General features: G+C 41.9%; 1 protein-coding gene across 4 annotated transcripts in view; it reads right to left on the reverse strand.

The window, feature by feature from the left end:
- The window catches only part of LOC125446977 (transportin-3-like), a 57,706-nt gene that overhangs the window by 8,813 nt on the left and 26,721 nt on the right, over positions 1–22,172 (reverse strand). For all 4 annotated transcript variants that reach the window (XM_048521033.2, XM_048521036.2, XM_048521034.2 and 1 more), the window contains 11 exons: positions 20,768–20,959; positions 18,561–18,652; positions 17,731–17,807; positions 16,465–16,525; positions 15,405–15,545; positions 14,586–14,702; positions 13,281–13,375; positions 7,608–7,764; positions 4,489–4,656; positions 2,934–3,046; positions 820–908 (listed from right to left, as the gene is read on the reverse strand). In XM_048521033.2, coding sequence (XP_048376990.1) covers positions 848–908; positions 2,934–3,046; positions 4,489–4,656; positions 7,608–7,764; positions 13,281–13,375; positions 14,586–14,702; positions 15,405–15,545; positions 16,465–16,525; positions 17,731–17,807; positions 18,561–18,652; positions 20,768–20,959 — 1,274 coding nt within the window. In that variant the 3' untranslated portion in view covers positions 820–847. The remainder of the gene's footprint in view (positions 1–819; positions 909–2,933; positions 3,047–4,488; positions 4,657–7,607; positions 7,765–13,280; positions 13,376–14,585; positions 14,703–15,404; positions 15,546–16,464; positions 16,526–17,730; positions 17,808–18,560; positions 18,653–20,767; positions 20,960–22,172) is intronic.

A 22,172-nucleotide genomic window follows, 5' to 3' on the forward strand; every position in this document is an offset into this window, starting at 1 on the left:
CAGCAGGAAGGCTGTCACAATGAGTCAGAGATAACTCAGGACTGATTAAAACATTGCAGCTTGATCATGTTCTGACACAATATAAGGGAGGCAGGTGGTTTAAGGAACATTCATTTAAAGCATTCCCCACCTTTACAGAAGAAAATGTTAAAAGGGGGATTCAAATTATTCCAGAAACAGGAGATTTACAGTTGGGGAGGTCTTTTGGTTCACCTTACCCTTTTGGTCAAAAGAGCCACCCAACTTCTAATCTCACCTTCTTGCGGTTGGCCCACATGCCTATTGGTCTCAATACTCAAATTTTTCATTTTAAGTTGCAATGAGGGCTTCTGCATCCTTTCCAGCAGTGAATTCTGTACACCTACAGTCAGAGTAATTATTTTTAAAATCACACAATCTTCCTCTGATCTTTCTGAAAATTACTTTATATCCATGCCCTTGGTTAACAGCAGATCAGGAAGTGATTATTCCTACTTTCATTACCTAGGCCCATCAATTTTCTAAACCTGAGTGCATTTGAAAAATTATTGCCTGCTTGTTTGGAGACCATGCACTAGCTTGCTGCTAGACCCAGCTGGCAAAGAGCTCAGGAGCAGCTCTGGTGTCAGTGAAAACTTCAAGGTTTCAAACTCAGTCTGTTAGCAGCCAGGGAGACTCCTAATACCACGAAGCAGTATGAGGAAGCAGAACGTAAATGTCCTTCCTCGGCTGACTCCCAAGTACTGGACAACCTAGGCACCTAGCCCATGTCCTTTCATCACTCTTGACGTGGGAGAATGCGTGTCCCCCCCACGGGCGGTTTCTACAGGTCAGACTTACATCATTTCTCCTTGGTGACTTCATGGTGTTACCTGTAGAACCCAGAGAATTCCATCAGGGACCAACCGATCATTGTAGCATCTTCAGCACTGCAGGAAGAGCAAAGAGTAGAGAGCTTTATTTGATGTTTAAAAAATTTCTCTCTAAAACTCGATTGCTGAAACTTTAAAACTGCCCTTATATGATAACTTTAATGTTACAAAATGTAGCCATGAGTTATGTCAAAGGTAACTGGATATTCTACAGTTCTGATGGCACAGTGATACTGTCCCTATCTCTAGGGTCAGAAGGTCTTGTTTCAAGTCATCACCTTCCAACCACAGAGATGTATTACAATGTATCCTAACAGATTAATGTTATGAAAACACAGAAAACAGGAGGAGTAGGCTACACAGTTCTTTGACCCTAATCCACCACTTATTATGATCATGGCTGATCATCTAACTTAGTTTGGGAGAAGGATTGTGTACTGGTATAAAGTATTAACCCAGATGGGGATTAGATGACAAAAACAGAAGTTGTTGGAAAAGCTCAGTAGGTCTGGCAGCATCTGTGAAGAGAAAGTCGAGTTAACGTTTCGGGTCCGGTGACCCATCCTCAGAACTCTAGACTTGCTGAGCTTTTCCAGCAACTTCTGTTTTTGTTCCTGATTTACAGCATCTACATTTCTTTTGGTTTTTATGTGGATCAAATGAACTGGGTGGCATGTTTAAGCTGGACATTTTTTTTTGAAAAGGTAGGGGTTTCAAGTGAAAAGAAAGACTGCCTTTGCTTACCACTAGATGTTCCAAAGTCCTTTACAGCCAATTACACACTTGGAAGTCAAAGCATCACAGAATTGTTACAGTGCATCGAGGGGCCATTTGGCCCATTGCTTTCTGAGGTGCAATTCATTTGGTGCCTTTTCTCTTGCTTCTCTCTGTATCACTGCGCATTCCTCACTTTCAGATAACTCTGTGGTAGAGGCTGGTTTAGTAGAATCACTGAACACAGAGACACTCAGGCAGTGCATTCCCAATGTTAACTCTTGGTGTGAGAACATGATTTTTCCTATTTCACGTTGCTTCTTTTGTCAATTACTTTAGGTTTGTGCCCTGTCATCTTTGATCCTTTCACTACTGGGCAGAGTTTTACCCTATCTACTCTGTCCAGACCCCACTGTCGTGGCATTAGGAGTCTCCCTGGCTGCTAACAGACTGAGTTTGAATATCTGTCAAATCTCCTCTCAACTTTTGCTTCGCCAAAGAGCCTTAACTTCTCCAAGTTCACCTCTTGAACCATTTCTGTGAATCTCTTCTGTGCTCTTACGACTTTCTGATGCCAAGGATCATTACCGTTGCAATAAAGGAAAGTTGGTGACCAATTTTGCACTGTAAACTGTCAACAATTTCATAATGGCAGACAACCTATTTATAATGATAAGTTGGTGATAAATATTGACCAAGACACCAAGGGTAACATGCTGCTTTTCTTTGAAGCAGTACTGTGCTCTTTTCCTTTCATGTGAGGAAATAGGGCCTCCTTTTACTGTCTCGTTCAAAAGACAGCATCTCTGACATTGCAGCACCTCCTCTGTACTACAGTGACAAGTTATCCCGATGTCACTACGGTTGGTATTTCATCATTGGTGATATATCAAACCAAGTACCGCTCAGTTATAACTCAGCCATGTGCTAAATAAACTCAAATTTGTCCACAGGGAGGCATGAAGATACAATTACATGTAAAAGTACTGCTAAGCCCATTTCACATTCAGCTTATTACATCAGTGTGCATTTGAATAAGATTTTAAAGAAAATTTTCAAGCATGTTATAAATCACATCATAGCTTTATTTGAAGATCATTGGCTATTTCTGGTGCCCTTGCCAATATTTATCCAGCAGTTATCACTATAACAGATTTAGCTATTTATAGGACATCAGTAGGTACAAATTGGTCGCTGCATTTCACTACATTACCACAGAAATAGAACTAAATAACCTTCGGGGTGGTTGAATAGTGAGAAACCTATATATCTGTAAGTTCTCTTTTCTATCTACTGCAGGGTCTGTGTGAGACAATAACATCACTGATCTTATCTAATTTATGTCTAGTTAGGAGCACTTGCACTTACCACATGACCTGTTTATGGAACTCTGTCATCTGCTTCTCTGTAGCTGTAATAGCTCCAGCCGAAAGTTCCTTCGGGAGGGCTTTGAGAGCATCTTCCAGCCACCCACAGAATGTCTACTTTCACAAACACAGAAAACAAAACAGGTTATTGATAACCTGGCAGGCACTCAGAGGAATATGTATGAATAATATTGCAGACAGGCTTCACAAGAGCTTGCAATGTTTTAGCTGGATGTTATCTAGCGATTCCACAGTCTACAGTCACCAGGCACATGATAGGAACTCAAACTGCTGCAGCAACTCCGTGACAAACAGGTGAACGTCCATAATACTGGCCATCCTAACCCAAACTGGCCACGAAGTTGGAGTGCGAGAGTTACCTACCTGCTCACCAGAAACTGTGTCCATGCCAGCATGACTACCAGCAGCAATTTTGTTGAATCAATGGTGTTTGAGAGAAACATAAAATATATAGTTCAGTGATACCCTTCTCAGGACATTCAAACCAAGCATGTTCCTCTGTTCAGTTAGATCATGGTTCAACTTACACCTGAACCCCACCTATCCATCTTGACACTGTACCCATCACCTTGCCATACCTAATCCAGCAGGCTTTTTGATTCCCCCAACTCCCACAAGTGATGCATCATGTGAAGGACATCAGAAGTCATCAATATTTTCCACATTGAAGGACAATAGCAACAGGTGTGGGGAACACCACCAGTTGCAGTTCCCCTCCAAGCCACTCACCATCCTAACTTGGAAGGATACCCCTGTTCATTCACCATGGCTGGATCTTGGAACTGTCCCTCCAACAGCACTATGGGTGTCCTATGCTACATGCACTGCAGAAGTTCAAGGGGAGGCAGCTCATCACTACCTTCTCTAAAGCAATTGGGAATGAGCAACAAATGCTCATACAGCCAATGATGCCCAGTTCCCATGAAACAACTACTTAGAAATTGTTGTCACATGAATGGATGAGCCGCTTTCCTTCAATGGATAATACGTTGAGCTGAAGGCATAGTCGGATGGACGCTAGACTTTAAGCATAAATAGTCGACATTGTGTTGATGCTTTCCAGATACTTTGATCATCTGGACAGACAGCATCAACCATAGTGTCTCTTTACCTGTTATCCATGTATATGTACTTGCAACATGTCAAATCAGATAGCGATTAACAGGGAGACTGGAAAGTGCTGCCAGAGATAGTGGCAGAAGTGAGTACAATTTCATCATTTAAGAAACATACTGACAGGTGCATGGATGGGATAGGTATGGAGGGATATGGACCAAATGCAGGCAAATGGGACTAGGTTAATTGTGAACACTGGGCAGCATGGCTAAGTTGGGCTGAAGGGCCTGTTTCCATGTTGTAGATCTCTATGACTATGAACTTGGCCCTGCAGCCAAATTTTCATTACGGTTAATGAGTGCAGATTATGTAACTGATTATTGAGCTCTACAGTGCATTAACCTATCATGCCTTCAAGAACAGCCAGGAAAAAGTAACAAGCATTATGTGAATTAGACCAATTGGTTCCCAATACACACCTTCCGGTCAAAAATGCGGAGTTCCCACATGACATCAGCCACGTTGCCCAGCATACTCGGTACGAGGTAGAAGCAGCACGCCTGCACAAGCTGTGCAACAAGCAGTGCTCCACTCTCTCCAAGAAATCCATGGACCAGGTTCTTCCGGAGTTCAAAATCTTCTTTGTGCTAAATATGTGCCAACAAGTACAATGTTACCATACGGTCTAATGATTAAGGGAGCTTTAGTTGACATTTGGCTGTATTCACGCAGCATCAGAGGACATGTTGATTTGAAAAGGACCGCAATACAATACATCAGATGTGATGCATGATTCTGCTGATACGACTAACCAGAGTTGCCCCTTTAAGGCCATAGGCTTTAACCATTATATGTAAGAACATCAACTTCATCAACAGCTTGCATTGATATAGCACATTTAACATAGTAAAACAGTGCAAGTTGCTTCTCAGCAGCAGCCCATCAACATTTGACACCAAGCTACGCTAGGAGATATTATGGCACAAGGAGTGATTTTAAGGAGAGTTGAGTAGACACTGAAGTTTCAGTGATTAGCAATATCAAAAAAAGAAGAAAATGACTATTTTTCCCCCTGTTGTTAAAAGCAAACTTGGAATTACACAGTTACCAGCTTTGCCAAGTCCTTCACAGCTAATAAATCATTGTTTATAGCTAAGTGAGAGTTCCTAGCCCACAATCAACAATCACCTAAATTGGTTTTTGGTGGTCATACAAAGAACTTTACCAGGATGTTGCCAGGACTGGAAGGTTTGAATTAGAAGGACTGGATCACAGGAGGGTGAGGGGTGACCTTATAGAGGTTTATAAAATCATGAAGGGCATGGTTAAGGTGAATAGCAAAGCTCTTCTCCAGAGGGTGGGTGAATTCAAAACTAAGGGGCATATTTCTAAGGTGAGAAGGGAAAGATTTAAAAAGGGAACTGAGGGGTGACTTTTTCATATGGTTGGTTCGTTGTGGAATGAACTGCCAGAGGAAGTGGTAAAAGACATTTGGCTAGGTGCATGAATATGAAAGGTTTAGAGGGATATGGGCCAAATGCAGGCAAATGGAACTAGTTTAGTTTGGGAAACTAAGTCAGCATGGATGGACAGGACCAAAGGTCTGTTGCTGTGTTGCATTACTCTAACTGTGGGTGCTGGAAATCTGATACAAAAACAAAAATAGATGGAGAAAGCACAGTCAACATTTTGGGTCCAGTGTCTCATCTTTTGACTCTTCAATGGGCATGAAATGTGGTCTCTACTTTTTCTCTCTGCAGCTGCTGCCAGACTTCCTGAGATTCCCAAGGTATTGCTGCTTTTTCTTTCAGTTTTTGGAGGTATTGGCCAAGGAATATACATGAGCAGGACATTCACCTTCCTTCAAATATCTCTGCAGGATCATGTTATGGATGCCTAAAGAGATACTCAGATTTAACACTGAAAGAAAAAGACAGTATTTCTGACGTTGCAACACCGTCATTTCCACAATCTCGATTATAGAACATAGAACAGTACAGCACAGAACAGGCCCTTCAGCCCACAATGTTGTGCCGACCATTGATCCTCATGTATGCACCCTCAAATTTCTGTGACCATATACATGTCCAGCAGTCTCTTAAATGACCCCAATGACCTTGCTTCCACAACTGTTGCTGGCAACACATTCCATGCTCTCACAATTCTCTGTGTAAAGAACCCGCCTCTGACATCCCCTCTATACTTTCCTCCAACCAGCTTAAAACTATGACCCCTCGTGTTAGCCATTTCTGCCCTGGGAAATAGTCTCTGGCTATCAACTCTATCTATGCCTCTCATTATCTTGTATATCTCAATTAGGTCCCCTCTCCTCCTCCTTTTCTCCAATGAAAAAAGTCCGAGCTCAGTCAACCTCTCTTCATAAGATAAGCCCTCCAGTCCAGGCAGCATCCTGGTAAACCTCCTCTGAACCCTCTCCAAAGCATCCACATCTTTCCTATAATAGGGCGACTAGAACTGGACGCAGTATTCCAAGTGCAGTCCAACCAAAGTTTTATAGAGCTGCAACAAGATCTCACGACTCTTAAACTCAATACCCCGTAAATGAAAGCCAAAACACCAAATGCTTTCTTAACAACCCTGTCCACTTGGGTGGCCAATTTAAGGGATCTATGTATCTGCACACCAAGATCCCTCTGTTCCTCCACACTGCCAAGAATCCTATCCTTAATCCTGTACTCAGCTTTCAAATTCGACCTTCCAAAATGCATCACCTCGCATTTATCCAGGTTGAACTCCACCTGCCACCTCTCAGCCCATCTCTGCATCCTGTCAATGTCCTGCTGCAGCCTATAACAGCCCTCTATACTGTCAACGACACCCCCAACCTTTGTGTCGTCTGCAAACTTGCTGACCCATCCTTCAATCCCCTCATCCAAGTCATTAATAAAAATTACAAACAGTAGAGGCCCAAGGACAGAGCCCTGTGGAACACCACTCACCACTGACTTCCAGGCAGAATATTTTCCTTCTACTACCACTCACTGCCTTCTGTTGACCAGCCAATTCTGTATCCAGACAGCTAAGTTCCCCTGTATCCCATTCCTCCTGACCTTCTGAATGAGCCCACCATGGGGAACCTTATCAAATGCCTGAAGTTTGGGCCAAATGTTCACTTCTTGCCGGGTTGTTCAACTAATGGGGATTAGAACTCCAAATGGGGTCACGAGTTCAGAGGCAGCAATGGCGGTCCCCTCATCTTGTAGCTCATGTAGTTCTTGTCAAGAGGTCGCAGCAAGTTTCAAGACTCGAAATGGGGTTGCAACAGGAAAAGGTTTTGGAAGAGTGCAATTGGGAACACGGTGCACAGTGAACAAGAGAGTTGAGCAGAAGCAATGCCCCCATTACGATGCACAAATGAGTGGCCACATGACAACAGACAAGGAAAAGAAAGCCATTCCTGCACAGCACAGGTCAGACAGAATATGCTTGGAGGAAGGATTTTGCCTACTGATTATGAAAGTCATGAGTGGAACCACTGAACTTTCTACTTCTGGAGCCAGAGCGGGAATCCAACCAACAGAGATTGTCTTTTGAAACTATGTTCATTTTGTGCCTTTGGGTGGATATTCAAACTCACCTTATTGATTGTTGCTACATGAACCAGATCCTGTAGGAATTTCATCACACTAGAGTTGGCATCACGGTGGTTCAGTGTTGTTGCTGTTAATGCACATCGAATGATTAAGGACATCACTGGACTTTGGATCAAAACAACTGGACTTCGCTGAATGAATCTGCAGAGAAAAACATAATTTTGGCAACTATTTTACACGTTATTAGTTCTTTGCATGTTCTTTGTTCCTGTACACAAAGTGTAAATTTTCTTGCAGCCTAGTCTTAAAGGCCACGCTTAAGTTACTTCATGCATTTCTACTGAGTGCATCAGCAGGCAGTTGATTTATAGACGTCATCATAGGGCGACATGTTCCTCCCCATAACCCAACGTCTTCTACATAACATGCAGAAACAGAAGTAGACTATTCAGCCCAACAAGTTTGCTCCATCATGCAATGAGATCATGGTTCATTTGATAATCATCTACTCCATTTTCCAGCCTCCTCTTATACGCCTTAATTTCTTTACTTATTAAAAATCTACCTCAACCTTGAATATACTTAACCAACCAGCCTCAACAGTCCTCTGTGATAAAGAATTCCACAGATTCATTACGCTCTGAGAAGTCCCTCCTCATCTCTGCCTGACATGTGTGATCCCTTATTCTGAAGTTATGTCCGCTGGTCCTTGTCTCGTCTATAAGGGAGAAACAGCCTTTCCCAAAAATCTTGTAGGTTTCAATAAAGTCGCCTCAAATTCTACTCAACTCCAATGAACACAGGCCCAATGTTCTCAACCTTGCCACATAAAACAGTCCCTTCATAGCCAAGATCAACCAAGTGAATTTTCTCTGGTCTGCCTCTAACATACCTTTCCCCAGAATAAGGGACCAAAGTGGTTGACAGTATTCAGTTTGTGGTCTGACTACTGCCTTGTATAGTTTTAGCAAGGCTGTTCTGCTATTACACTCCATTCCCCTTCTCATATGATAAAGAACGAGCCCTGGCTGATCTTTCACCATCTTAGCCCAACCATGGGCAAATGAACTAACCTACAGCCATCCGCAAGGTGACCAAATGAATTAGTACAGACCAGGGACTGAGAGCAGGATCTAATGGCCTACACAGCACACTACCATTCCGGCAGCAGATTTAATACGTAAACCACAATGAAGCTATACATTATTAATTTCACTAGCCATTAACTTATACGAGAGTAAGTTATATTTTCATTAGTGCTACAGCAAAATTAACAAGCTTTAACAACTGAAGTCCATAAACTCAAGGTCATGCTAAGCTTGTTGCCCATGTCTTGGCCTGCAGCAAGTCTCATTTCTCCACTGCTGCTATGCTCACTGATCTAAAGTGGCCTTCATTTGAGTAACATCTTAATTTTAAAAACTTTGCTTTCAAACCCCTCCGACACCTCAAGCTCTCTAATTCTTACCTCTTTTGCAACCTCGATCAAATTACTTCATGACTGGCAATGAGCCTTCAGTTGCCTAAGGTCCAAGCTCCAGAATTCCCTCTGGAATTCAAGTTTATATTAAGAAGTTTGATATTAAGAAGGTCTTTAATGTTAACTATTACCTTATTTCTTTTTTTTCTACTTATTCTATGAAGGTAATGCTTAACTTCCTCAACTTTGTTTCTTTTATTACTTTGCACCTAACATGGCACCATCTGTGGCAACAACATACACTTCAGTACTTGAGTACAAGTGACAATAAAATCCACATCACTAAGATTACAATCCACACCTCTGTCTTTCTCTACCTTGCTATCCTCGTTAAAGATATTCCTTAAAATCTATGTCTCTGATCAATCCCTCACTTAGTGGAACTACAATCTCACTGCGTTTGGTGTCATGCTTCGTTTTTCTCATGGTCTTGTGAAGCACCTTGGGGACAGGTCATTACGTCAAAGGGTCTAGATCAATACAAGTCCTTATTGAATTTGATGAACATCTTATCAGTTCTTCAACAGATCACTGTGTTGTGTGTCATTGAAACATGGGCCCGGAGGGGCTAGGTTTGATTGTTAGTTTGTGGTGATCACATTACATTCCGGGGGTGTAGTAACAGTGGACAGGACAAATCCAAAGATTTCTAATTATATCAAGATCACATCGTCTCTACTGAAAAGTCAATGCATGGCCATTCACCCAAGACAAGACTGTGGCTTTACTGAGGGGGTGACACGGTGGCCAAATGATGTGGACTGAAACAGTGCTGATATGATGTACAAAAGTGTTTTGTCACTTAGAAGTGCTGATCTCTGGGCTCAACATTTTGAGGCACCAAAGGAGAAATTCAGAGTTGCTCACTGCTTTGTAGTAACCAAGCCAAAAGACAGAATATTAAATAACACATAATTAAATGAGCCGAAGTAATCTGAAAGTGCCAGACTGAATTAATTTTCTAATTCTAGATGCAAGCATTAGGAACTTCCCAAAAAACACTGCATTGTATTTAACTAGACAGTTAGCCAAGGGTTAAGAGCACTAAACATAATTGCAGGCATCCTTTCAGAAACTGCTCCATAAGCATCAGTTGATTAGTATCAAATAATTTTAGATTCTTCAGTGACCCATGATCCCACAGAGGCCAAAACTTAAGAGTTTCCCAGCAGCTAACACTTCCTGGGAAAGCAAGAAGTTTGTTATTGTGATGTGGTAACTTGCTCAATTTATATTTTTAGAAGATACATACTTGGGAGGCAACAGATGTCTATATGAGAATTTATTGTGATTACTTGTGCGTGGATGGAAAGTTGTTATTCTCATCTTCGCCCCGTGGCCCCTGGTCCATTTGGGTGAACCACTTTGAAGTGCAGGAGATCAGAAGCACTGGAAGAAAACTACTTGTACAAATGACTGACATTATCAAATCCAAAGAACGAGTTAAAATTCAAGACGTGAAGAAAATAAACAGCTCACAGAAGAGTTTTTGTACCTTGCCTGAAAACAGACATGTTGCCAAAGCCTTTTCATCTTGCACCTGTCAGGGCAAACTAAAGAATGCCAAATTTCATGATTTGTTTCTTTCTGGATGAATGAGGATGAAACTCTTCTGCAACATGTTTCTTCACAGAAATGTTAAAGTATTGTTTTCAATAGACACTCCCAAAAACATCAAGGTGCATGGAAATAGTGCTAGGAAATGGTGTTGAAGCAAAAGATCAGCTATAATCTCAGTGAATGGCTAAACGGGCTCAAAAGGCTACATACAAATGTATGAAATTGGGAGCAGGAACGAGTTGTTCGTACTCCCCAGTCCTGCTTGGATATTCAATAATATTGTGGCTTATCTGCAAAATCTGTCAGGTAGATCAAGGTGCGCTCTCTTCAAAAGTACTCCACAAATTTCTGAACTGCAATGCCCAGAAAAATCAAAGACAGCAGGTGTACGGAAATATCCACACCTTCAGATTCCTCCAAAATGCAGAAACCATTCCAACACGGAAAGGTACTTCTGCTTCTTCATCACTAAATTCCTCAAGTATTTTTACGATAACTATCACAAGAGCTCCTTCCCATGTTGACTGTAGTGGCTCACAAGAAGAATGTTCTTATATACAAACTTCGCAAGAAAACTCAGATTACAATGTCAGTCTCAGTCTTGCGATCACACCCAGTAATGTTCTTCTACAAAAACAAAAGTGATGAGCCATTTAGTGGCTGATTCCTGCGGCTTCACTTTCCCACTCTATTCTCACGTTTTCCCTGAAACTAGAACTCAATGTAAACACTAGGAAAGTAACTGAACCTAGTCTCAATAACACCAACAACAAAAACAGAAGTTGCTGGAAATGTTCAGCAGGTCTGGCAGCATTGGTGAAGAACAAAAGTCAGAGTTAACATTTCAGGTCTGGCGATCCTTCCTTTGCTTGTTTCCTTCACAGATGCTGCCAGGCCTGCTGAGCTTTTCCAGCAATTTGTTTTTGTTCCTGATTTACAGCATCTGCAGTTCTTTTGGTTTTTACTCAGTAAAACCTTGCCTCTCTTCTTCAGACCTGCAGGTTGTACTACTGAGCTTCTCTACAGTTTAACTGTACCTGGATCGAGAAACATAAAGAATAAACAAACTTAAGCGTAATAAAGGTTCAATCATGGTAATATGGTTAAACCACAGGTCTCCCAATAGTCAGCTGGAATTAGGGGAACAGTTACGTAAGCAGATCAGGGAAAGATAACACTGAAATTGGCAGAGTTGTGGATAGTGAGGAAAGGTATCAAAAAGATGCACAAGATATAGATCAGCTGGAAAGGAGAAGTGGCAGATTGAGTTTACTCCAAAAAAGTGTCAGGTCATATTTTTGGGAGGTCAAATGCAACAGGAAAGTGTACTGTAAATGGGCAGACGCCTCAGGGCATTAATATATACAGAGATCCATAGCTTGCTGAAGGTGGCAACACAAGTAGATAAGGTGGTAAAGGAAGCAGAGAGCATGCTTTCCTTCATAGGTCAGGATGTTGACTATAAAAGTTGGCACGTCATGTTGCAATTGTAAAAGGCTTTGGTCAGGTCACATTTGGAGAACTATTTCACAGTTCTGGTTGTCGCATTATACGGTGGATGAGGCGGCTTTGGAGAGGATGCAGAGGAGATTTCCTATGATGGCGCCTAAATTGGAGTGAATTATCTGTAAGGAGAGGCTGGACAATTTTGGAAGGCTTTCACTAGAATGTCAGAGTCTGAAGGTGACCTGATAGAAGTGTATAGAATTATGAGAAGCTTGTATAGGGTGGATAGTTGGAATCTTTTTCCCAGCGTGGAAATAACAGATACTAGGGGGCATAGTTTAGGGAGAGAGGGGAAAAAGTTTAAAAAGGAGATATGCAAAGCAAGTTGTTTTTTATTCTTACACATAGGGTAACAGGCGCCTGGAATGTGTTGCTAGATGAGGTGGTAGATGCACAACGACAGGAACATGTAAGATGCATTTAGACAGACATGAACAGGCAGAGAACAGAGGGAAACAGATGACGAGTAAGCAGACGGGATTAGTTTAGAAACAGCATCATGGTCAACATAGACACGGTGGGCTGAAGGGCTTGTTCCTGTACTGCAATGTTCTATGTTCTACTTTGCTGCACACATCAGATACAACAAGGGACCATTACAGGAATCTCTTCACACATTATTCTGCGATGCTACCAAATACTCATAAGCTTGTGATGCAGTCATAGCATCCCTACCTGTGCCAAACACTCTGGGTTTGAGTTCCACCTCAGGACTTGACTGCTGAAGAAGGCGTGTTCACAACAGTCAAATAAGTTAATTATCAATGTGCAAGTCCTTCCAATATGCCTATGGCAGGCAGTAACAGCAGAAGTGTGTTCTGGTCAGCCAAGATCATACAGTAGGTGCAACAGACACCCACATGTTAAAAAGACTGCATGAGCAAATTCTTGCCATAAGTACAAGAACATAAATCAGAGTAGGGCACTTGGGCCCTCCAAACATGAAGATCATGACTAATTTGCCCCTTGGATTCAATTCCATCTTTGGTGTTAGCATCACCTTCATTCCAAGAGATCACATGCACAGATACACATATAAACCTTCTCAAATTCATGAACATAATGTCATTTACTTTTTATTGCACATCAACCATTATAAGATAACAATTTATTGAAAAGTTGATGAAAGCAGAATTTTCCTTTATCTCTGCAAGTGAAAGCTGACTTTTACCTTGTTGCCAAGCGAAAAAGGTCATCCACAGTGTCAGGATGATTCTGAAAACCTCTAGGTTGTTCTAGCAGCTGGAATGTTGGCCCACAAAATGCCTGAAAGAAAGAATTACAATAAAGCATCTGATGATCATTTAAGAACGAATGTATTAACAATACACAGCACTATCCATACAGATAAATATACACGGAATAGACAGACCAGTGACTCCCAGTTTCATTCCTACTCAGTGTTGAAAGTGGTGACTTAGTTGTTAGCACTGTGGCCTCAGAGCACCCGGGGCTCAGGTTTGATTCCACCCTTGGGTGACTCTGTCTGTGTGGAGTTTGCACTTCTTCCTGTATTTCCAAGGGCCTCCTAGGGGTGCTCTGATTTCCTCCCACAGTGCATGGTGCATCAGCCATGCTAAGTTGCCCATAGTGTCCAAGGACGTACAGGCTAGGTGGGTGGGCTATTGGAAATGCAGGGTTATGAGGATAGGGTAGGGGGATCTAAGCCGGGGTTGGGGGTGATTCTCTTCGAAGGATCAGTATGGACCTCATGGGTTGAATGGCCTTCTTCCATACTGTCCAAATTCTATGAAAACCAGACTCAATGGTTAACTTCAATGATCTTGACCTAGTGTGGGTGTGAAAAAAAATCAGCCGGGGGTCTCGAATATTGTCCAGTAATTCCTGAAAGACATCAAATTAGATACTGTTCAGCTGTAATGCCCCCTGTAGGAATCCAGCTGGGTGACAGACAATGATTAGGGTTGCCAATGAGAGCTCCCAGCAGAAGGAAGCAGGAGCATGCTGGTGAATGGGTGTAAAGGTTTATATCCCAGGGTCAGTCAGTGATCATACAGTCACAGAGAGCTACCTAAACAGAAAAATAGAAGTCAGCAGCTGGTGGTTGGGAAATAGTTTTGTTCTACAGGAAGCATGGTAATAACTTTTGGATTTTGAACCCTTGGAATCTAGATAAAACGAGTTGAATAACAATGTAGCTAGTAGTTGACTTAATAATAATCTATAGGGCATCAGCACACTATGGCTAGTTCCTGAATGTATTAGTAATACTACATGGTCATAGATGTTTTGTGAAGTGACCTTAGGTCCTCTCTTTCTCAGTTTTATTTTTACATGTCCAAACTAACATAAACCTTTTAAACTGAAATTCTATATCTGTATCACCCAGAATCCGATTACAAAATTGCTGACAACCAAGAGGTTAAGTCAAATTGAAGTAGGATCTTCAAGAACAGATTGAGACAGAAAACTTTACTTTGATAAAGTGTTTGCACATAAAAGTCAGCAAACTAACCTGCATCATCTCGAGCAGGCCCTGCGTGCAACTCTCCTCACTGCCATACTCATCCACCAGAATACTGCCAAGGTACAAGAAGCAGGAGTGTTGATGGGACTGGTACACACTCACCATCTTGGGTAGAGGAAAGGGAGGAGAGACAGCAAGAAACACACAAGGTAATTACAGTTCATTCTACCAGAGTATCACAAAAATTCCTACTCTCACACCTTATCTTATACAAGCAGCCATCAGTCCCTCGAGCCTACCCCACTATTCAGTAAGATTTGTTTGTAACCTCAAATCCCCATTCCATTTCAACCAAGAGCACTGAGGAAGAGAAGAAATTCTTAATTCCATCTTAAAATGAGGCTTTTATTGTTAAACTGTAACCCAGAAGAGGAAACATCCTTTCAGCAACCACTCTGTCAAATCTCCTCAGATACAGTTGAATCAACTGAAATCAGATAGAGCACCACAAAAAAAACAATAATTTTCCGGTTTAGTTTCAGAGCTTTGGTTTTAAACTGCTTGCAATTCTACTCACTTTCTCTTCCCAACCATCATTTCCTCACTTCCCCTATATTTGCAAATAAGCCAATCCATACTCCTTTCCTTTACAGACACCTGCAATTTACAGCACTTATCCTTGTAGCAAATGCCTACAGCTTCAACCTGGAATTATACTGTCAAGTGCCCAAAATTGTCTGGGATTTGGAGCATGTTTCAGAGAAAGTTTGTGTTCCATACTGGTTCATCAATTATCACACATACCCAGTTATTAATCGTACACAGTGTAGAGCCAAAACATAGACTGATATGGGTGCAGACACACACCTGAGACACCAGGGGCTGAATCAACATAGCGGATCCTTTGCCTACACATCTGATTGCAAAACGCAGACACCGACAGCAACGCTCTGCCATCCTATTATCTGCTTGGTGCCTATACAGTGTTTCAGAAATCACTGGCCAGATCTGCAATCAAAGAGATTTGATGAATTTCAGTTTAAGTAGAAAAGCTTTCATTGGGAACCACTTTCACCAATACTTAGCCTGCAATCAAAAAAATCAACTCATCTTCAATGAAATCTGAATTATAACTGTTATGCAAGGTGAGAGATTTTACAGCCAAAGAAATTTTGCCTTGTTCCCATTATACCAAACTACTCCCTGACCTGATACAGCATGTGAAAGAGTGGAACTGTGATTGAATGAAGTGTGCAAAATCAGATGCAGCTCCATTATATACCTTCAGACGTGTGACATCAGGATCCCTTAGACGTCTCTTGAATCTGCCCCAACCTCAGAAGAATCCTCTGCAGAGCATTCCTTGCATTTCCACCCTTATTTGGCCATCTCCATATTCGGCGCTGAGCAAAGGGGCCAATCTATATGTTGACCCCACAACATCTGGGATTCAGCAGAAAGAGGCGACTTTTATTCTGTCAGTGCGATCGAATTAAAAGCAAAATCTCAGAAATAAAAATATAATGTGTGGCCATCTCTTTATTCCAGCCTCCTTCAAACCTAGCTTTATTGGAGTAATTACTCCAGTTACAAGGAAATTTTATCCTCAGAACTAATTCATTCATTAGGAACGAACAGAATTTGATCAGAAGATGTGCTGTTGAGCCATCTCCCATTACAACCAGTGACTTAAAGTGGAGATGGGTACAAACAAGGTGAACCTTGAGAAATGAGAAAATGCCGTAAAGATACAGTGTGATGGATTAGCACGCTAGGTGGGCCCTGTGTTCTGATGATGATTCCCACTCAGAACATGATCCTGCTTCAGGTGCTGACTGACCTTGTGTGCATTTCACTTTCTATTTCAGTCTTGGCTGCGGAACATCCTCCTTTACAAAAAAAGGAACGTTTGTTTTGGCTGCCTTACCTCCTGGATGACTTTCTGGCAGGGGTGCGGCCTCCCTTCTCCCACTGTTGCATTTGTATGCCTGTCAGTGCAACAGAAGATGAGAAGTGAGATGGTGGTGGGAGGTGGATGCAGAATATGTTATTTCAGAAAAAGTCCAACACACCAGAAATAGGCAAACATTACAGTTAAAAAGGAAGAACCTCACATTTATATCACATCTTGCATGACCACAGGATGTCCCAAAACCTCCTGCAGTTAAAGAAGCACTCTGAAGTGTTGCAATCAACTCTGTGCACAGCAGCTATGCACAAAGAGCAATTTGATGATGATCAGATCATGTTGGCAATGTCAATTGACAGAGAAAGTGATCGTCAAACCAGGGCGAGGGTCATGGAAATTTTTATGTCCACCTGAGGATAGACAGAGCTTCAGTTTTCCATCTCACGTGAAAGACAATGTGGCACTGCCTCAAAACTACTCTGGTTTTATGCCAGAGTCTTCCCACTCAGAGACAAGGTTTACCAGGATGCTGCCTGGACTGGAGGACTTGTTTTACGAGGCGAGGTTGACTGAGCTCAGACTTTTGTCTCTAGAGAGAAGGAAGAAGAGAGGTGGCCTGACTGGGGTGTACAAGGTAATGGGAGGCATGGATAGAGTCGATAGCCAGAGACCTTTCCCCGGGGCAGGACTGACTGCCACGAGGGGTCATAGTTTTAAAGGTGTTAGGAGGAAGGTACGGAGGAGATGTCAGAGGGAGGTTCTTCACCCAGAGAGTTGTGAGCGCATGGAATGCTTTACCAGTGGTAGTCGTGGAAGCAGAATCATTAGTGACATTTAAGCGACTGCTGGACGTGCACACGGACAGCAGTGAATTAAGGGGAATGTAGGTTAGGTTATTTTATTTTTGGATTAGGATTATTCCATGGCACAACATCGTGGGCCGAAGGGCCTGTACCGTGCTGTACTTTTCTACGTTCTATGTAAGGCTGTTACCCACTAACAACAGAGTTGAAACTGTTAGTTTGTTGGAAGACATGATTCTTTTTAATTCCTTCTGAAGGGATGTGTCCTTTAGAGAGGGAAGTCTGTTATTCTTACCTAGTCTGGCCTACATGCGACTCCAGATCCATACCAATGTGGCTGACTCTAAACTGCTCCCTGAAATGGCCTAAAAATCCACCCAGTTCAAGGGCAATTAGTAAAGGCCAACAATGCTGGCCTTGCCAGCTGTGCCCTCACCCTAAAGAATAAAAAAGGTACATAGGCAAAAAGCAGTGGTCATACCTGAATATTGCTGCCAGTCTATCCAACCATGTAGCTGGGTCTGCGGAGATGCTGTTGGTCTGCTCCGATGTCAGCAGCTTTAAACAGACAAAGGTGATAGGGTTAACACTCACTGCTGTAGCAACACAACACACCGCACATGCACAACACCATAATGTGATCCCAAATCTTCAGGAAAGAGATGGGTAAAGTTAAGGTACCATCACCATAGTCTTACCAGACCACAGGTTTGTTCTCACATGGGACAGAGATGACTGGTGGTGCTTTAACCTGAGGGTCACCATACCTCAGGTGAGGGCAGAAATTGAGAAGGAGAATCTTTCATGGCAATCTCAGCTAGTGTGGGAGTTCACCCGTGCTGTTAGCATCACTTTGTATCACAAACCAACCATCCAGTCAACTGAGTTAACCTGAAGGGAGAGTTAAGAAGTCACCAACAGGACTCCTTCACTGTACCACCACCTTGTGCCAGAATTGTGTCAAATCCCAACAATGTTACAGGGATACTAATTCAAATTCCAACAAGACTTTTCGTGAGGTTTAATTCAATCAACACCATCTGTAACTGAAAGCTGGTATCGGACCAAGAAAATATCAATTGTCATGAAATTCTATCTGATTCATCACTGTGTTTTAGGGAAGGAAGTCTGCCATCTTTACCAGGTCTGGCCCATGCATGACTCTAGACTCTTAGCAGCAAGACTGACTCTTAAGTGACTTCTGAAATAGCCAGGCAAGCCATTCAGTTTGTGGGCAATTTGGAATGGGCAACAAATACACCCACATCCCATAAAAAAACATTTTGGAAAAGAAATCACAACTTTCCTTACTTTCTTTAGAGCAGTGACCTGCATGGAACAAAGGCGCTGGAAGGTCTCTTCAATTTTGTCTGATGGCATCCGAGCCAATACCAAGGAGATGCCTGATGAGAATAAGAGCGTTCATCACTTAACAACAGGGAAGCTGATATCACCTTCTCCGAGAATAGCATTTTACCCAAGACAAAACAAATCACGATAAATTCCTTCTCAAGTCAACCTTGGTTTGATACTTTCACCAACTAAGGGCTTGATTCCTTCTATGCATTGCTTCAAGAGTCATCCTCAGCCCCTTCTGGGTCTCCGTCCACTGGCCATTCCTAATGTAGGCAAGCCACACAAACACTGCGCAGCACAGGCCCTCTAAAAGAGCTCTGTGGATCAGGAATTATTAGTGAATCATTAATGCTGCCTTACAGGTTAATCGGGAGCTGGAATCTGACCTGATGTTTCCCTCATCTCGTTTCTTTGTCCACGGATCCTGAGGCTAATGGGGGCAGTGTTAGGATAAGTAAGGATTAATCACAAAAATCCAAAAGTCAAAGTTGCAATCGTGTGGCTTAGTAATAATATACAGACATCAAGGCACACAGGTAATTAATTATTTTAACCTCAGCTACAATTGTGAATTAACAAAAAAATTAAGAATTAGAACAAGACAACTCTATTAGTTAGCGATCAGGGAGGTTGGAAAATGGAGCTGGGAAGGAAAAATGAGAGGGCAGGAGCGAAAAAGAAAGTGTGACTGCAGGTTTGAGTCCAGGCTTAATGAATCTTTCATTTTTAATCAGATGTGTCACTAGGTTAGGGATATTGTTGATTTAGAAACATGTTGAACTCAAGCAAATTCATTTCCAACTTCGTTAACAAAATGCTGAAGAGTTTTATTTAAGGGGGCAGGGAATTCAAAAAGACAAAACTTCACTATCTGGGATCAAGACTTTTCAAAGAAAAAGGCTTTTCCTCCACTTGTGAAGATAACACTTGCAAGAGAGGAGAATTTTGGGTTTTGTCTTGCTAATATGCTAATCTTCGGTTCAGGACCTTAGAGACTGAGTTACAGCAGATGGCAGCATATGGAGGGAAGAAGCAGTAACTAGGATTTTAAATAATCAAACAGGTGAAATTTTCATATCCAACTCTACAGGCAGAAACACACAGCAGTCACAACTAGAGTTTGCCTTTCTACAGCTGATCAACCCGGAGAATGCTCTTTGAGTCGTACTGTCATGGTGAAGTTGGTTACAATTCTGTCACAGGTGATGGTGCAAGCAACCCGAGATATTCAACTGTGTGCATCATCAGGCTGTGCTACCTTACATGTAGTTTTGTTCTATAATGTATAACATCAGCACAGTCTAGGGTCAACAATGCTACAGAAACTGAAATAGAACAGAAAATATTTAGCAAATAGACTGAGGGAATGATGATGCAGAAAATGCTGCAGATACTCAGCAAGGTAGAAAGCAACTGCAAAGGATGATGAGCAGGAGTGAGTTCTGATGAAAAGCCAAACTGAAATATTTCCCCCTCCATAAGTGCTGTCTTCTAGGTTAAGTATTTGCACCACATTCTAATTTGATTTCAGATCATAGAACAAAGGAGCCCACTTGATTGGCACCCCATCCACTAAATTCAAACAATATCATTCCTTCCAGCACTGAATCACAGTGGCAGCAAGGTAAATCAATGACAAGACACGCTGCTGCAACTCACCAAAGCTTCTTTGACATTCAAACAGGCAATCTCAACAACCTAGAACAAAAGAGGTTGGTAGAGGCATGGCAACTGCATAATCAGCAGGAGCTCCTCCAAGCCACACACCATCCTGACTTGAATTAATATCGCTGTTCCTTCATATCGTTCAGCCAGAATCCTGGAACTCCCTTTCTAACATGCCTGCAAGTGCCCCTATACTGCAAGGCCTGCAGTTAAGGTGGCAGCTCCCAACCTCTTTCTCAAGGGCAGGTAGGGATAGGTAACAAATATTTCCAAGCCTGTGATACCCAAAGCCCATAAACTCACTTATAAAACAAAATTCCAGCAATAGCAGTATTTTACTTTTGCTTGATGATGGTCTTAAAATAAACAGCTCTTTCGTAAACAAATGCAGCCTGCTCACATCATTTAGAGCTATGCTCACACAAGTTAGACTATGTCATGAATGAGGCATGGCTATTTCATGCTGCTCACCAATGGTAAGAGATTTATTACTATACCTCGCAGAAGACCAATGGAGGAGTCGTAAGAAATAGAGAGGGCATCCAGGGATGAGGCAACCTGCAGCAGACCCTCAATGTGCCGTGTCATCACATCGCTGCACATGGCACAGATGTTCTGGATCGAGTTGGCTGCTGCATTTGCTAATTCCTTCTGTTTCAAGCGTTGGGTTAGAAAATTTAGCACCAGCTCTGGGAAGGAAACAATAAAAAGTCATCCCAAAGACGCTTTACTCCTGGATCAGCATCTACAATCTCAGTGATTGAGGGGTTTTAAGTGTAAAAAGATGAAATACACCGTACGGCATAACAATGAGACAGAATCAGCAAGTCCTCCATTCAGCCTATGCTACATGCTATTGTAAGTGATTAGAATCAGAGAAGTCAAATTTTACAAAGGGTCTCAGATGTCCCTTGACTGTGAAAAGCAAAAGGGGCCGGAGAAAGAGATAATGTGCAACTTATATGGCACGTTATCCTTTCTCTTGGGATGTCCTCAAGTGCATCACATACAATTAATTGCTGGAAATTATGACTTGCTATGTCAGCAAATTTAGCAGAAGTTAAGTGGAGAAGCAGCAAGAGGATTGACACGTTTAATGTTATTTTTAAGATTGAAGGAAGATTGATACAAAACATTTTGAGAAAATGCCACAGCCAAGAATTCACTTAGAAGATTTATCAGACTAACATGAGGGCTAGGAAATCTGTCTTATAAGGAAAGGTTGGACGTTTTGGGCATGTATCTGCCGAGCTAGAAGAAGGAAAGGCTGTTTCTCCTTGTGGGAGAATCCTGAACAAGGATCATTGTTTAAAACTACAGTGTCATCTATTTAAGACAATTTTTTCTTTCAGAGGTGGAAACTTTTTTTAAAAAAAGGCCACGATAGACAGATTCTTGGTAAGCAAGGGGTGACAGATTATTGAGGGTAGGTGAGAACACGGAGCCGAGGTTACAACCAAATTAGTCATACTGAATGGTGGAGCAGAGTCAAGGGGCCGAGTGGCTGACTCCTGCTCCTAACTCATCACACGTTGTACTCCTAATTGTAATTCATGCTGGAAGCCAGGTGTAAATATTTCATGACGGGAGGACTGTGTCTGACTGTTGACAATCTAACTAAGGAGTTTGACTGATTGTTTTAAGCATTCAAGGATAATTTGCTTTTAGAAACTTCTGTCTAAATTAATAAAACTAACATAACAACATACCATCTTAAAATGGATATTGGTGAAGTACAAAAATCTGACCAAGATACCATTTGATTTACTATGACATTTTAATCGTTTCACCCAAAGACATTAATCTTAACAGGGGCACAGTTCAATGAGCATCAGTCACTCTCAATTGCCTTGATTATTCTTCACGACTGAAATAGCCAGTAAACTATTTTGCCATACTGGG

Source organism: Stegostoma tigrinum, chromosome 38 (assembly GCF_030684315.1).
Source record: "Stegostoma tigrinum isolate sSteTig4 chromosome 38, sSteTig4.hap1, whole genome shotgun sequence".
In the NCBI taxonomy this organism is placed as follows: domain Eukaryota; kingdom Metazoa; phylum Chordata; class Chondrichthyes; order Orectolobiformes; family Stegostomatidae; genus Stegostoma; species Stegostoma tigrinum.